Source organism: Rana temporaria, chromosome 6, assembly GCF_905171775.1.
Source record: "Rana temporaria chromosome 6, aRanTem1.1, whole genome shotgun sequence".
In the NCBI taxonomy this organism is placed as follows: domain Eukaryota; kingdom Metazoa; phylum Chordata; class Amphibia; order Anura; family Ranidae; genus Rana; species Rana temporaria.
Window position 1 is genome coordinate 169,439,071 of NC_053494.1, and position 17,302 is coordinate 169,456,372.

The window sequence follows — 17,302 nt, forward strand, 5'->3', positions numbered from 1 at the left end:
TTTAATGTCTATGCAAATTCAAGCCTCGCCATTTCAATGGGACCATCTCCTGTATTAAAAGTTCACCCCATAGAAGTCTATGGGAATTGACAGCACAGGTATAGCCAGGGGTAAAGAAGATATCAATAGTAAGAAGAGCCGACAAGACTGCAATCCTTGAAGTGCCGTTTATTGGTACATCAGAGTGACAATAAAACAATAATGCTGGCGCCTTACGACACGACTAAGGCTATTGCCGAAACGCGTCAACTTTGTTTTGTCACTCTGATGTACCAATAAACAACACTTCAAGGACTACAGTCTTGCCGGCTCTTCTTACTATTGTTGCATTGGAGTGTGTTGGGATACATCGAGCCTCGGCACCTGTGAGTGGACCTGGTGTATGGATTGGGTTATCCCTGCAGAGATCGGTGTTATACATTTTTTGGAAAAGAAAAAGGTAAGTCAGAAGTTCTGAAGATTCCTACAGGACACGTGATTTGGTCAAGTATGTATCTGGGGCAGGTAAATTTAAGTCAGGAAGGTTAAGCAAAAAAGAAAACGGTACTTTCTCTGAAAGAACAATTATCCTTTAATGTGTAGGCAACACAATTCATAATAATTAGACTTGAAATAAAACAGGATTTGGTGTGGTCTGACTTTTTACCATTACATAAAGGCCAAATATGCCTTCAGCCATTGTGTGAAAAATATATGTATTGGTCTATGAATTTAAAAGAATTCTGTAATTTTTTATTTTATTTTTTCCTCAATAATATCAGCAAAAGCAGTATATCAACGTTAAAATGCAATAAAATATCCACACCTATTCCAAGCATTTGTATCTGTATTTTTATTGTGGGGGTAGAAAAGTCGCCATATTAGTCCTGATTACATACATAAAGGCCACAAAGGCACATAGAAAATAATGGTTTTATATTTACCCTGCTTACACTGCATTGGAGGGGAAAGGTGCGGAAAATTGCAGCATGTCTGCGTTCTTTTGCACCACACTGGTGTCCACCTGATGTCTCTGATGCAATGCTTAGACATGCTTAGACATTCCAATAACGTTCGGGTAAAGGTAAATGGCGCCTTATGTTATAAAAATGCAAGGCACCAACCCTGTACAGAACGGACATTAGCTAAAAGAATCATTAAAGTGTTAGTAAACCCACAACAGTAAAATCAGTCTCTATACGCAGTAAAACAGGCTTGTTATACTTAATGTGGAACCTACAGGGTTAATCCTCTGCATTGCGTAAAAATGCATTTAATCCTGTCTTCTCTAATCCTCCCCTTCTTCCACAGTCGCCAATCCATCTTCTGATAGTACAGAGCCATAGGAGGCACTCTGCACATGCTCAGTTTGGTGTGTATTGCTAGAGAGGTTTTTTTTTTGTTTTGCTTTTGGGAAGGTGCATGTGATCAGCACAGGGCCAATCAGCACTGTCCAGACAGAGGGTCAAGTGTCCTGCAGCCTAGGATAGTCAGAGGAGAATGAAAACTTCTACAAGCTTTAACCAGTGCTCGGCCAAACACTGATAGAAGTCACAAGAATGCTATAGCTGCTGATAAGAAAAGGTATTTAGCAGTTTATATTTACTAAAACTTGGATTTCCATCTTCTGTGTACTGTGGGAGACCAGATATAGTAAAAGCAGGGTCCTGTGTTTAAAAAAAGGTGGTGTGAATGAGCCATACAGTCTTTACCTACTGATAACAGTACAAGAGGTTTAAATTATATCCTTTAGCACATATAATTGGATGAGTTAGATTAGTAAGGAAATGTGTTTCTTTCCTTTTTGGGTATATGAATTTAATTGAAACTTTAACTAGAAATTGGAAGGTGTGAACATTTATTATTGCATGTCTCTTCTGCTTCTTCTTGCTCTCTCTTTTTGCAGAAAAATAGGATTTTTGACTTACCAGTAAGCAGGAGAGGGTGTGCTTAGTTGAGAAAGCCCCTCCTCCCCTACTGAAGACTCCTGGGATGTATGACATCATTTGCCTAGGCATTAAAACCAGGAAGTAACTGAAGAAATGTAAACAAAACAAAAGGTTTAAAACAAGCAAATATGATATACTTTGTTATCCATTTACTAATGCTAGCGGCATAAGGATTAAAAATATCAATGTCAATTGAGAGAGTTACGCTTTAAGGATGAGGTATTTACAGCTACCTTTTGGCGATTGGACAATGATTACAAAATAAATAAATCAACGGCTGGGATATTACCTACACATCCCCTCCCATTTCTAACTGGCTTTAGTTTTGTAAGCAAGCAATAAGGGGACCATAACATCAGAGGGGAGGAACCTATGTCCAATAGAGCCATGCCATTAAAGCCAGTGACCAAAAATCAGGAGGCTGTACTGGCCCTTAGGACAGTAGGTCTGGATAAACCAGGAGGGCCCACAGTGCGTCTGCTAGGAGTCTGAATACGTTTGATTACCACATTCATATTAGGCCAATTCAGTGTGACAAGAATCCACAGAATTCCCTCCATCTCAACCCTGTTGAGCAGGCAAGGGAGAATCTGGAGGAGCAGAAAAGCATAGATCAGTGTAAACTGATCCCACTGAGTGACCAGAGCATTTACTCAGAAGGCCCGTGGATCCCTAGAACTAGTGAAAAACCTATGCAGTTGTTGTTGCATTTGGACACTAGAAGATCCACATTCAGAATCCCCTGTTTGTGACAAAGGGCTTGAAACACATCCGAATGGAATGCCCATTCCCACAGATCCAGACTGAGAAAGTTCACCTCACAAATTCCCATGCGTGGGATGTGGACAGAGCTGCAACTTGTAGTATTACCCAACAGAGTACATGGGGTATGCCTGTATTATGTTTGCTTCCTTTTAAACTGGTGCCACATCGATTGTTAAAGTAGGCCACAACCATGTTGATTTCCGGCTGGATTGTCATCAAATTCCCTCACAATCTGAATGGTCCAGCGTTCAAAACGAAAACCAAATTGCCCTTAGTTATAGGATGTTGATGGGAAGACAGCTTCCTCTGATGACCAAGTCCCCTGCACACAAAGGGCATACAAGATTCCAGCGCAATAGGCCCTGGCATCCATGAGAACCCTCAATGTCTTTGGAGGGTAGAGCTTCCATGGCCCTAGTATTGGGTTGGAAATCCACCATGCCAGTATTGTTTTTGTTGTATTTAACGGCTTAGAGTGAGACTGTGCATACAGTACAGACTCAAAGAAGGAAACCATTAGACCCAAGACCCCTGGGCGAGTTCAAAGCAAAGATTTCCTCTCAGCCACCATGGGCTTGGGGATGGGAGTGGAGACACAGAAGTTCGTTTTGGGGCAGGAGAGCCTGGACAGGGTTGTATCTAACATCATGCCCAAGCGCACCTGGTTTACTCAGGGAAATAGAGCGGATAGAGAGTGGGAACACAAGTGTATTGCTTTTCACAGAGCTGACACAGTTATATGCTGCCTGTCTCGGGCTCTCTCCCACCATCCCAGATCCGTCAGCTCACATGCATTGGACACAGCCATAACTAGAGCGGGGTTTCCATCCATCTAGTGCCCTTGCCCTGAGTGTGTCTGTATACGCCTGGCCGCATTGTCTTTTAATGTTATTTTATGTGCTGTATGTAGTTTGCTCACTCACATTTATATGTACTTTTAATACCAATAAAGATATTTTTAACTGTTGGGAGAAGACCGCGATTGGCTCAATCCTTTTACCCCGTAGAACTATTTGAGTTCTTTCCCACTACCTTTTTCCCCCATCTAGTCTGTGAGATGGATCCAGAGATGACATCCACAGTTTGAGGATCAAAGTTCTAAAATGGCTGCAGTGTCAGCTGAAAGGGATAGCGGACATGAATACCTTGAGCACATGGGCCACATGGTTTTGGAACCATAGAAATGCAAGTTTATTTTAGAAGCCTTGAAAGCATTCTTCCTTTGGTACAGGAGTAATGCCCCCTGCAACAGAAGCTACTGAACAGGAGGAAGAAGAGCAGACCATCTTTGCAGGGAGAGAGGAAAATTGAAGCAGGGAGGAGGTAGGCCTTGTTCACACAACCGAGGAACTCGTGGTAAATAAAACATTGTTTTCCTCGACTAGTTCCTTGTTACGCTTGTTGAGAATCTTGACAAGCTTTCTTTGCGTACACACCGTCAAGACAAAATCTCGTCGTTCTCAAACGCGGTGACGTACAACGGCACTATAAAGGGGAAGTTAGATTCCACTGGCGCCACCCTTGGGGCTGCTTTTGCTAATCTCATTACTGCGTGTTAAGTAAAAGTTTGGTGAGAGACTATTCGCGCTTTTCAGTCTGTTACATCGTGACAAATGTGCTATCTCCATTACGAGCGCTACTTTTACCGAAGGTGCGCTCCCGTCTTACTTTATTCTGAGCATGCGCGGGTTTCTAAGCATACACACGAACGTGTTTCTCGTCGTACACCAGCCAGACGAGAAAATTGAGACTTCCGACGCGTAAAAAGAGAACTTGTTCTCTTTTTTTCTCGTCGAGTTCCACAACAGTTTTCCTCGACGAAAAACACACACGACCGGTTTCCTCTGCAAAAAAGTTCTACCACCAAGTTTCTTGATGGATTCTGTCAAGGAAAACGGTCATGTGTACGAGGCCGTAGAGTTTAAAAATCCAGTTTGTAGCACGAGAATGACACAGCCACTAGGAGGAGTGCAGTCAGTGACAGAGTGTGCGGAAAGTGAAAACAGCCTCAGCCCAGGCCACACCCCTAATGTGTTTCGCCTCACCACTGGGGGGGCTTAATCATGAGGATCCTATGATTTAGCCCCATGGGCAGGGCAAAACATGTTAAAGGTGTGGCCTGGATAGAGCACAGGCTGAGGCTGTTTTTACTTTACACACAACACACAGGGGTTGTGTTGGGATGTGCAGCTTTTGGGACTTTCTTCGCTTTGTAGGAATAGTGTCCTATGATTGTATTAGTGGGAGGAATAGTGCAACATCATTAATGTCAGTGCCAGGAATAATGTCCCACTTCTAATGTCAGTAGGAGGAATACTGCCTCAAGGGCCATATAAAGGCCTGCAACGGGCCACCATTTGGAGACCACTGTTATAGAAGGAAGCAGCTGTCTAATCTAGGACCCCCAAGCTACTGTACATGCTTAGTCCAACAGGAGATGGGAAAAAAACCTGAGTGCAGCTCCCCTGACCTCATTCCCACACTTATGTCTACCTCTGCCCCATCTTGATTCAGTCATGTAAATGGGAGCAGCCGCTCTTCCGGGTAGAAAAGGAGGTGCAAAAAAAAAAAAAAAAAAATTGGAAAGCACCCTGTAAGTGCAAATTAATATCAGCTGGTTCAGTCTCAACTGATGGCCTATAAAATGGACAAGATGACAACCCTGAATGGGAATCTTGGGGAACAAATCAATCAGGCAGGTTAGAAGACCTTGCATAGTTGGGTAGCATGTTAGTCCCAGAAAACAAAAAAATAAAAACATTATTAAAAGGTCTCCTACCTGCACAAAGACAATTGCTGTACCCCCTAAAACCCCAAGTTCTGAAAAAAAAACAACAACACACACAACCTCCATATGCTCTATAACAGTTGATCCAGGGGGAAGAAAAAAAATAGTTTTCAAAGTGAAGCTTTACCTCATTTACTAAACTTTGAGGCTGGGTCCACACTATTGGGAATTTAATGCAAGTTTATCCACATCCAATTAGCATGTCAGGAGACTGTGACCGGCGCTCCATGGAGCCGGTTCACACAGCTCTGGGACAGCTGCGGAGTGAATTGCACAGAGGTCCTGTGCGTCTTCTGGTCCAAATTCAGCCAAAAATTTGGACCTGAAAACGGTGAACAGGGAACACACTGGAACCCTGCTGAGAACCGATCCGCACGGCCGTGTGAACCCAGAATGAAGCAATTGCACTTTGCAGTCTACTTGCCTTTATTAAATCAACCCCTATGTGCGGTGACAGATGTTTGACCTCAGCGAAAAACATGTCAACGCAGGCACACAGGAAACAATGGTTTATGTGTCCCATTCGCATAGCAACGCAGCATAGTGCTGCAGAGATAAAATGCAGACATGCACACCAACACGAATCGCACTGCAATGGCAGGCGGCGCAGTACAGCACCCGACACTGAAGTGTACATTTTGTACACTTCACATGAATGATGCACCACAGTGCCCCCTAGCCAGCCAGCAATGCAGAGCTACGGCTGCTCTGCAATTTCTGAGGGCCAATTTATATTGGCCCTAAAGCATGATCCAATTCACTCCAGGACAGAAATAAAATTCCTTCCCGATTCCCTAGGAGGCAAACCAATTTTCCCTGGATCAAATACCCCTGGCCTTATTACCTCTACAAATTTGTATCCAGATAGATTTTATGCATTTAGGAGGGGTGGAAATATTGGTAATGTAGAAAGGATTCATGTCTTGAAAGAAAGATGAGAATGTTTGTGAATTCTCATCAAGTTATAAGGGCACTGCATTACTTGCAGTAATTTTCTGTACCTGCTGAAAATGTTCTTGAACAATGACTGCAGCCACAATACCGAATAACTGGAAACTTGGGTTTAGATATGCTTTACAAATATGGGATAGGACAGCTTTGATAGAACATCTGAAGCTACATTGCCATGAGATTAGTGAATTACAAAAATTAATGCGGGGGGGGGGGGGGGGTTGCACTCTTTTTTAAATATCTAAACCAAGAACAGACAGACAAGTGTCATGGCCATTTCAAAATCAGTACAAACTAAAGAGATGCATTATACACAACTTTGACACAGACTTGGCTACTAATACATCCATTTTACTCAGATAAACATAATAGAAGAATCACAGCCTTGGTTCTTTGAGTAACCAAAAAGTCTCAAAATCCAAATTTCATTAAACGGTTAATAAAGTGGTTTGATTATATGCATGCTTAAAAGGGTTTCCACATCTAAAGGAAAATAGAGTTCTGCTTTAGACCCCTCCATCTCCTTTATGTAGAGCCTGAAAGTCAGATCAGCAGTAAAACTTCATACCGATCATTACAGTATAACAGCTTCTTGCAAGGACAAGGCCAACTATTGCTTTCAAGCTGAGTGTTTGCGGGTAGGATCAATACAGGGTTGTAAAGCAAAGGTCTCCTCTTAAAGGGACTTTCCAATTTATGAAGTTTTTGCTTAATTCAGCCTCCACTATACAGCAAACCTTTACCTATATAATCAGGAGGCAATCAGAGACCGTGTGCTGGAGAAAAAAAAAAAAAAAAAAAAAAGAGAATGTTTTGCCTGGAAGGCTATACCAGATTTCACCTGGCAGCGCTCCCCACTGAAATATAAAACTACACCAATGATCCAGAAAAAAAAAAAAAGTGGGGTGAGGGCTGTATTAAGAGTGTTCAGTTTTGTATTAAACGGGAAAAACCAATTAAGGGCAGCAAACAAACCACACTTCAAATTTATACAGCAGAAAACATTTAGTATACATTTCATACTATACATAGATATTACCAAGCCTTTAAAAAAATACTTGTAAACATACGTCAAAAGTTTCTAAGATGTTACATATAGTCTTTTACAACTATGGTGTAGATGCTATTAGAAGCGTGCCATAACATCAGGAACCAAAAGCACAGCATTTTAATCAAAGCATGAACACATGCGTTTTCTGAAGAGTCAAGGGAAAACCAAAACTTTCCAGCCAAGTAAAACTAGAGAAAAAAGAAAAACCCTCAACCATTTAAAAACACAAAATGTTGACAATGTTGTACACCTAAAATTCTTTCATGGAACATTTATTAAAACATAAGCAATACAAATGATCCAGGCTAGGAATTATATAAGAAAAAAAAAATGCGGACAAGTGAAAGTCTATAAAAAAGAAAAAAAAAGTCCAAATATATGTCTAAATTGTATTACTCATTCTTATTGTCAACACTGTTGGGACTGGACTGACTATTTATTCTTTGTTCCTTTGAGCGGGAAGGACGTCTTTCACGGCTGCGGGACCTTTTGCCGTTTTCTTTGTCATGCGAATATCTTCTATTTTTCTCCCGGTCTCCGCTTCTCTCATGGGACGATTGGTCCTCTCTGTAAGTGCTATGCACTGTGTTGGAGTCTGGACTCGTATGATTTCGGCTAGATTTTCTGGTTAGTTTACTTTCTGGACTGCTGCTGCGAGAAGACTTCCTTTTGTGGCTTTCACGCTCTGGGGACTTTTTCGGAGAGCCTTTTTTTCCTTCTTTTTTTGCAGAGTCTTCGTTTTTGGTTTGACTGACCTCGCGATCGGAAGATTTGGAGTCATCCCGGCTCGTACTTCGTTTGCTTTTGGACTTTTCTGGGGTTCTTTTTCGATCTCTGCTTCTGGACCGACCCCTTACCTTGGATTCTTTGTCTTTGCTTCTAGCGCGATCTCGACTTCTGGTTCGGCGCTTGTCCCGGCTTCTTGATGGAGCCCTTTTAGCTTTTTCTTTGCTTTTGCTTCTCTCTTTAGCTGTGCTGCTGGATCTACGTTTTGCTTTCACAGATTCGCGTTCCTTACTCCTTGCTTTTTCATGCCTATCTTTGCTCTTGTCTTGTTCCTTACTTTTACTTCTACCCCGTTCTTTACTTCTCACTCTCTCCTTGCTTTTACTTCTACCCCGTTCTTTACTTCTCACTCTCTCCTTGCTTTTACTTCTACCCCGTTCTTTACTTTTCACTCTTTCCTCGCTTTTACTTCTACCCCGTTCTTTACTTTTCACTCTTTCCTCGCTTTTACTTCTACCCCGTTCTTTACTCTTCACTCTCTCCTTGCTTTTGCTTCCACCCCGTTCTTTACTTTTCACTCTCTCCTTGCTTTTGCTTCCACCCCGTTCTTTACTTTTCACCCTCTCCTTGCTTTTACTTCTACTCCGTTCTTTACTTTTACCTCGCTCCTTGCTTTTACTTCTATCCCGATCTTTACTTTTCCTTCTTTCCTTGCTTTTACTTCTACCTCGTTCCTTACTTTTCCTTCTTACCTTGCTTTTACTGCTACCTCTTTCCTTACTTTTCCTTCTTTCCTTGCTTTTACTTCTATCCCGTTCTTTACTTTTCCTCATCTCTTTACTCTTACTTCTTGCTCTCTCTTTGCTTCTTGCTCTGTCCCTGCTTTTACTTGTTGCAGGTTCATTTTTTGACTTGCTTTGTTTTGCCCTCTCCTTACTTCTGCTTCTCTCTTTATCTTTTGTTTTGTTGTCCGATTGTTTTCCTTTTTCCCGTTCATGTCCTTTTTCCTTGCTTCTTGATCTGGTCTTATCACGCTTGCTGTGTTTCGCCTCTCTGTTTTTAGCGTTCTCCTTACTTTCACTCCGGCTATCGGACTTTGTCCTTTTTCGGCTCCAGGATTTATTCTCCTTTTCGTCATTTTTGCCATGTTTCTTAGACTCCCTTTCCCTGCTGCTTGATTTTCGATCTTTGCTTTTCTTCCCATGATCATTTCTTTTGCTTGGACTCTCAGATGGAGCTCTTTGGTCAGACTGTTTCCTCTCCCTTCCCCTTACTGGACTTTTTTGAGTGTCTTTTTCATTCATTTCACTCCTGCAAATAACAATTTATAGTGCAATGACAACACAGTCCAACATACATTTTTTTTTTTTGAGAATTCTTCACATTTACAGACATTTATCCTTGCTGAAGATCATCTGAGTAGACTACAAATATGCCCTTGCCTGCCTCTGAGATTTATCACAGAACCAATGTGTAAATTTCTCTGGCATCTCCACCCAAAAAGTTAAACTTGATACAGAAAATCAGCCAATCTCAGCCATGCTCTGCATATCCCAAAGGCTAAGCAACAATGTCAGTTCTAAAAACTTTGTTTTGCGCAAACGTTTTTCAGGCAAACAATTTACAACAAATTCAAATAAATATGTCACTAATGCCGAGATTGCCAACAAGAGGCTCAATCATTCAGTAGCAAGTTTAAAACTGTGTGTGTGTTTTCCCTAAGCAGTGGTAATTTTTGCTCAGCCAAGACAACAATCTTCAAAAATAAAACCATTATTGTCCACAAAACCTCTTTAATAATTCAGGAAGACTAAAACTAAAACGTTTCTGAACTCTAGAGATGAGGCATGTCTTCTTTCTAAAGTCTTAAAAGCAAGATGTGTTTTTACATAACACAAATTTGGAACAATTGAAAAATAACAGACTTGTATGAACATGTTACTTGTTTTATGGTCATATCCATTTAAAGTGTTTCTAAAGCCTAAGCTTCCTCCCCCCCTTATACTTACCCAAGCACTCACTGAAAATAAGGAGCCAGGAGTGATGGCAGGGATCCCAGAAGAGGATTGGTGCCACTTTGTGCAAAACCATTGCACAGAGCAGGCACGCCTGACATGTTAGTTGTTTTATTAAAAATACAATCACTTTAAAAAGAATAGTATGCTGAACCGAAATCCGAATGACAAAACAAAATAAGATTTCCATCTCCAGTAGAAACTACTGCATAGACATAAACCTGACTGCTCTAGCCAGGAGAATTTATTAATGAACCCCAGTAAATCTGGAGAGTCAGTCTATCCAAAGCGTATATATCAGTAGTTGGTTTCATGTTATTCGCATTTTACTTATCAAATAGTGTATCTATGAAAGATTATCTTTTAAATTGTCAGATATTCAAAATGCAGTTCCCAGGTCTGCACACCAGCTTTGGCAACCTACCTTCCTAAGAGATGCAAGTATACAGAGGTGATCCAGCCCACTAGATTTCACCTCTGATACTGGAAAATCATACTTGGGTGGGCTTACTTATAAGAGCCCATAGCCCCCGCCCCCCCCCCCTAGCATAATTTAACCACTTATGAGCCCAAGTTGTCAATGAAACTCCCTAAGGGTACTTCATCACACAGACTGGGCTCACATTGAAATACTGCATAGAACAGCACTCGTGTATTACAATGTAAGCACTGCTCTTTGCGGGAGTGAAGATTACCCACCACTGAAGCCAAGATGGGGCCTGCTTGTCACGCAACTGACTGAAAAACACCTATATCTGCAATATGTAGCCTGGATTTTTTTTTTAAACTTACTGTGGAGAAGGGACTAAATTGGAGGCGTTCTCAGAACCCTAAAGGACACTTGAAAGCAAAACAACACATACTTATCTCCTTTGATCCAACGTTCTCCACTAGAATATCTCATCCTCTGTGTTCTCTGCATCTCTTGCCTCCAGTGTGGGGGAGTTTCACTTCTTCTAAATCGATCTCTAGATCTAGATCTTGATGGTGTACGGTAGCGCTAAAAATAAAAACAAAACAGTTAAATTAAAGTCATTTTGATTTTCAAGACAAAGTGATTGTATAGTTACCATGCGGGCGCGCTCCTGAGTCCAGCATTTGCAGCCATAGACGCAGAATGTAGGACTCGGCCCCGCCCCCGCGTCATTGGATTTGATTGACAGCAGCGGGAGCCAATGGCTATGCTGCCATCAATCTAGCCAATCAAGAGCCAAGAACCCCAGGCAGAGAGGAAGAGCACGTCTCCGCCACGGGAATTACAGGGCTCAGGTGAGTAAAAGGGAGGGGGGCTACGGGGGCCGCGCACTGTCAGAAGGTTTTTCACTTTAATGCATAGGCTGCATTAAAGTGGAGTTCCACATAATTTGGGGGCTGGATATGGCATAGATCTGCGGACACTGCAGCTATCTATGCCCAGAAGTGGGAGCTAATACCTGCATTATACAGGTAACGCCCCCCCGAAAGGTGCCAAATGTGACACTGGAGAAGGGGGAGATGCCAAAAAGCAGAAGTTACATTTTAGGGTGGAACTCCACTTTAAAGTGAAAAAACACAAGGGTTTACAATCCAAGTATGCAAATGTCATACATGGCTGCTCCCTGTGGAAGTGGAGAATCAATGTAGTAGCCGCTGTTACTACAGCGACCCTCACTAGTTTACTGCCCACATGCTGGGTGGCTGCCCTGCTGCATTGCAGTGATTACAGGGAGTTGCTTGCTCACAAAGACACCATTCAGAAAACTCTGCATGACTTTTGATACAAAGATGAGCAGATGCCCATTGGGAAAGGTGGAGTTCATAATCGTTTTGACACTAGTGCATGTTTAAGACTTCACATATTGCACAAGTATATTAGAAGATGTAACTTATGGACACTGTCATTTGTTTACAATATATAGCCTTCAAGTTTAGATTTCCTATGTTCACATGAGATTTGTTATTGTGGTTTTATTTTTATACTAATATGATACACAAAATAGTTGATTTCATGCATGTCGCTATGTATTATCACAATTGATAATATATAGTAAGTGTATAGAGCATATGATTTGACACAAGATTTTATTTGTATTTAGCATGGCATATTTAAAGCGGTAGTTCACCCTCCTTTCCATCATTAGACCATTAAATTCGGCATCGTAGCGCGAGCTACGGTATGCCGGTCTTAAATTTTTAATCCCCGTACTCACTGTGGTATCGTTGATTGAAGAATCCGACTCCCGCGGGGAATGGGCGTGCCTATGGAGAGGGAGGATGATTGACGGCCGGCTCTGGCACGTCACGGTCCCCGAAGACAGCCGGAGTAGGTCTCGGCTATTCACGACGCCTGCGCACAGGCTATGCGCAGGCGCCGTGAATAGCCAAGCCTATTTCGGCTATTTCCGGAGAAGCGTGACGTGTCAGGGCCGGCCGTCAATCACCTTCTCTCACCATAGGAACGCCCATTCCCCGGATTCTTCAATCATCGATAGCATGGTGAGTACGGGGATAAAAAATGTAAGACCGGCATACCGTAGCTCGCGCTACGATGCCGAATTTAATGGTCTAAACTTTTTTTTTTTTTTTAACAGGGTGAACCCCCGCTTTAAGATCTCTCTACATACATATGTGGCGCCCCCTTACTTTCAGTATGGGCACTACGCTAAAGTTAGTGGGGAATGGGAGAGTTATTTTGCTCCCATTTACAATTTGTTAAATTGCAGGGCTGCTGTCCTTTCAGAACTGTCTTGTAGGTCAGTCTGCTTTTCAGGGGTGCGTTTCCACCCCTGGGCGGCAGTTGGCGCTAGAGGGGTTCTGGCAGAGTCACTTTTGCCCAGCAGCCAATTAGAAGAGTTTTCCCCCTCGCTGGGGAAGGGTATATCTGGGGCAGGCGCCATTGATTCTAGGTCCGTTTTCGCGGGGTCCGAGTTCCAGGTGCGGCATCCTCCTTCGGGGTGCGCGCATCCATGGACCCCGCCACCATGGCTTACCTGGCCGGAGTTGCGCACCATGCGGAGCTTCATCCTGACGAGGGGCCCCAGCGACTTGCTGGGTCCCAACCTTTGCTAAGAGGATCCTAAGCTGAGAGCTGTGCCGTGGGGAATCGGCTCAGGGAGAACCCAGAGAGGTTATTCTGGTCACCACGACACTGACAGGTATATTGCAGCTGTCAACCAGTGACCGTAACTGAATTTACTGGGAGGATTCACTCAATCCAATTATTGCACCTTAAATCGCTAGGCCTGTGGCAGAGGTCCCGAGCCAGGCCTGTGGCAGAGGTCTGTTCCTCCCAGCGATTTACAAGTGACACTTCGGCTGCCAGGCTTGTGACAGAAGTCTGTCCGGGGGCACTTTACCCACTCTGGCTAGAGTGGCGACGAACTGATCTCATTATTACTAAGAGCAGGACTGCTCTTCTTCATATCCAAGGCCTGATACGAAAGTTGTTCTCATGCGTCATCAACCTTTCCTATCTTGTCTTATGTTGATGTTGGGCCTTGGAATAAAGCATTGAAGAAAACACAATTGATGACTGGACCTTCGCTCATTGCCTCAACTCACTAGTATCACCCCTAGACACCCTGCAAGGTAGCTCAATGCGCCAATCCCACAAACAACCAGCGGCTCCTGCGGGGGTAGCGCTACACATACATACATACATACATACATACACACACGCACACACAAACTCTTTCTGAAAAATATAAGGCATTCTCTGGCATTCCCTGTGTTCACTGTGGAGCAGAATAGTCGCACAGTACAAGGAAGACCGTGAGGACCATTTACTTCCACAGATATCGGCGAGGTAGGTAATGTGTATACAAACATTGATCCATGCTGGACCAATGTAACTATGCAAAAATATCCATACCTGGAATTCTGCTTTAACTTATAAGTTGCTCTAGGTAACTTGCATTCATATATGGACCAACTGACTAACAATAACATGCTTTTCATATATACAGTGCCGTGGAGAAGTATTCATACCCCCTTGAAATTTTCCACTTTGTCATGTTGCAAACAAAAACGCAAATGTATTTTATTGGAATTCCACCATTTACCAATAGAATACAATTTTTTTTGTAAAGTATAAAAAAAGACGATGTTACACCACGTAAATAGTTATCCAACGGGTCACGTTTTTAAATTGCGTATGTCCGTGAAACAAACAACGGTACCTAAAAAAATCCCACTTAGTTAGGTCTGGCCCTAGAATTATTGCTCATTCTGATGTTCATGTTGATACTTCACATATGTGAAGTAATCACTGCTTATCCCCATCTCCCTCCTACGTCTTCTAAGTTGTAAACAAAGCAAAACCAGTCCCAGTGGAACAGGAGAGCCTGGTAAAAGCAGTGGGGTGGGTGGACCCTTTTCTGCTGCCTGTAAGGCCCCTTTCACACTGAGGCGTATTTCAGGCATTTTAGCGCTAAAAATAGCACATAAATAACGCCTGAAATAATCCTGCCCCAGCATTCTCAATGTGAAAGCCTGAGGGCTTTCACACTAAGGCGATGTGCTGGCAGGAGGAAAAAAAATCTCCTGCAAGCAGCATCGTTGGGGCGGTATAGGAGCGGGGTGTTTACCGCTCCTTCCCATTGAAATCAATGGGAAATCGCAGTAATACCGCCGGACAGTATTACCCTTTTTCGGTCGCTAGCGGGGGTTAAAACCGCACCGCTAGTGGCCGAATATCGCGGTAAATACGACGGTATAGTGGAAATAAAAATCGCGCCTCTATACCGCCACCGCACCTCACATGCCCAGTGTGAAATGGGCCTAAGAGAAACTGGGTGGCTGCAAAACCACTTGGATCACTTTTAATGTGTAGGGAATCGCTGGCTCTAAGGACTGACATCTGGGTCATGGCTGCAGCCATGACAGATATCAGCACCAGTTTCCTAGAACTTATATATAGTACATTGGTCGCAAAGTGCTTAAACAAGAAACAAAAATGTAGAAAACCCCAGAATTTCCTCAAAATCCAGAGAGCTTCAGAAAACGTGTATATATATATATATATATATATATATATATATATATATATATATATATATATATATATATATATATATATATATATATATATATATATATATATATATATTTATTACACACACACACACACACACTATAATGTTGCCTAAGCAGTGACCTGAAAAAATAAATAAAAATATTTTGCTTTAAATACTTCCTGATTGGCCCTGTTAGGGTGAATAGAGGGCTAGGATGGGGTGGTTAGCAGCACATGGTGCCTATTTAATGAAGTTTGGCTGACTGTGCTTAAACACTCTTGTAGCCCTTTTAATACATTTTCCTTAGAGATAAAGTATTCTGAATCCAAGGCCAATAGCTGTAAATCTGCTGTGTAAAAATCGAAAACACACTGCAGCCTCTGGCTCATGGCATGTGGCGATGTCGCTGCTGTGCTACTCCACATTCTCCTTGTTTTCCTTACTGGAGAGGAAGCCGTACCTGAAAATCCGAGACCCTCCCTGCTTCATTCATTCTATGGACCTTTGCTTTCGGCACACCTTACCTCGTGATCATTAATCATGGTGGTAGGTCCGACATAAGAAAAGCACTGCTCCTCTAGGACCACCTCCACACACAAAGACACAAATCGGAGAACAAGGCATTGTAAAAAGCAGTACTGGAGAAACAAAGCTACAGGGAGCCCAATGACAAGATTGGTTACTAGTCTTTTGCCTTGTGCTTGCTTTTCTGAGATCCCAGATTAACTGGTTTGGAAAACAATGAGTTATGTTAAAATAAAAGCTTACTCTGGGGCCTCTTCCTTTAATTTTCCTTCCAGACCTCGTTACTAAAAGCCTTCTCTGGTAAAGTGAATTGCTAAAATACAAAGAAACAAAACAAATCAAAACTAATGCAGGAAAAGCAACCATGGGGCTACAGTTTAGACAGTAAACGCGATTAGTCTACAGCTTTTCATATGCAAAGCCATTATTCTTGGACAAGGAACAAATATAACAAAAACAACTTGCTTTTCTCTTTCTCGTTCTCTGTCAATGCCTCTTGCTTCTTGCTCATCAACTCTCTGTGGACTCCTTCTCATTAAGAACTTGTTCTCTGGCACAGTGGGGATCTCTTCTGGACGTACAGTGGATGTGACCTGAACCTCATCTTCATGTTCACTCTCAGAACTAAAAAGGGCATTTTAAGTTTTGAGACAAAAAAATAAAAAAATTTCATAAGAAATGAAAAACCAAGCATGCCTAAGAACCATCTAGATTTAATTTAAAAGAAAAGCGCCACAATCATAACAAAAGTGAAATACATTAGGGCAACTGGTTATCAAAATACTGCATATTGCTTGCTAAAGACTACTTTGTTCTCCTATTCTTTATTAAGCCCTGTATTAAAGCGGTTGTATACCCCAATTTATCATTTAAGGCTTACCTGTAGGTAAAATGAATATCTCCTAGACCTGTACTGTTTAGGAGATATTCCCTTTGCACACAGCCGCTGACGTCAGAGGCGTATGCGCTCTGAATGCCCGGCTGAAGGTCTGGCAGACCTTGCCGGGAAGAAAACTCCCACTCACAGCACTGGAGCCGCAAACCCGGAGGAAACGGCGACGGCAAGATGTCTGCTCCCTCAGCGTGCACCGGGCTGCGATATGGGGGCTTCGATCTAAGGTAAGTATTTCATAATGAGCAGGGTTTTTTTTTTTTTTTTTTTTTAAGATGTGCGAGTATGGTGGCTTTCTATGGTGGACACTCGCTGAAGGGGAGCCAGGAGCATCGGCGGAGGGACTTGAGAAGAGGAGGATTGGGGGTGCACTGTGCAATGCCACTGCACAGAGGAGGCAAGTATAAACCGCTTTAAAAAAAAAGTTTCTGAAATTTTTATTCAGCTAACACCAGGGAACAACTTTGCTCGATTTATAAAATAGGATATGATTTCACAACTTGATGCTGATGAAATGACAAACACAAACAAACACGGACCTGTACTCAAATACTGCCCAATCTCTTGCACAACTAAATTAAAACATGGTAAATGGGCAGCATAAAAGAACCTTAACTTAAAGTGATAATAAAAAAATAAAAAAGGGATTTTTAATACAGCTTACCTG

At 42.4% G+C, this 17,302-nt stretch overlaps 1 protein-coding gene across 2 annotated transcripts in view; it reads right to left on the reverse strand.

Annotated features, from left to right (window-relative positions):
• Positions 1–7,388: 7,388 nt before the first annotated feature.
• PPIG (peptidylprolyl isomerase G) overlaps positions 7,389–17,302 on the reverse strand; it is a 35,172-nt gene continuing 25,258 nt past the window's right edge. Inside the window, exons 10-14 of one of the 2 annotated variants that reach the window (XM_040357794.1) lie at positions 16,209–16,367; positions 15,987–16,056; positions 11,088–11,224; positions 8,584–9,520; positions 7,389–8,541 (exon numbers count right to left, since the gene is read on the reverse strand). In XM_040357794.1, coding sequence (XP_040213728.1) covers positions 7,876–8,541; positions 8,584–9,520; positions 11,088–11,224; positions 15,987–16,056; positions 16,209–16,367 — 1,969 coding nt within the window. In that variant the 3' untranslated portion in view covers positions 7,389–7,875. Of the gene's footprint in view, positions 9,521–11,087; positions 11,225–15,986; positions 16,057–16,208; positions 16,368–17,302 lie in introns of both variants that reach the window. The other variant, XM_040357793.1, reaches the window with a different exon arrangement.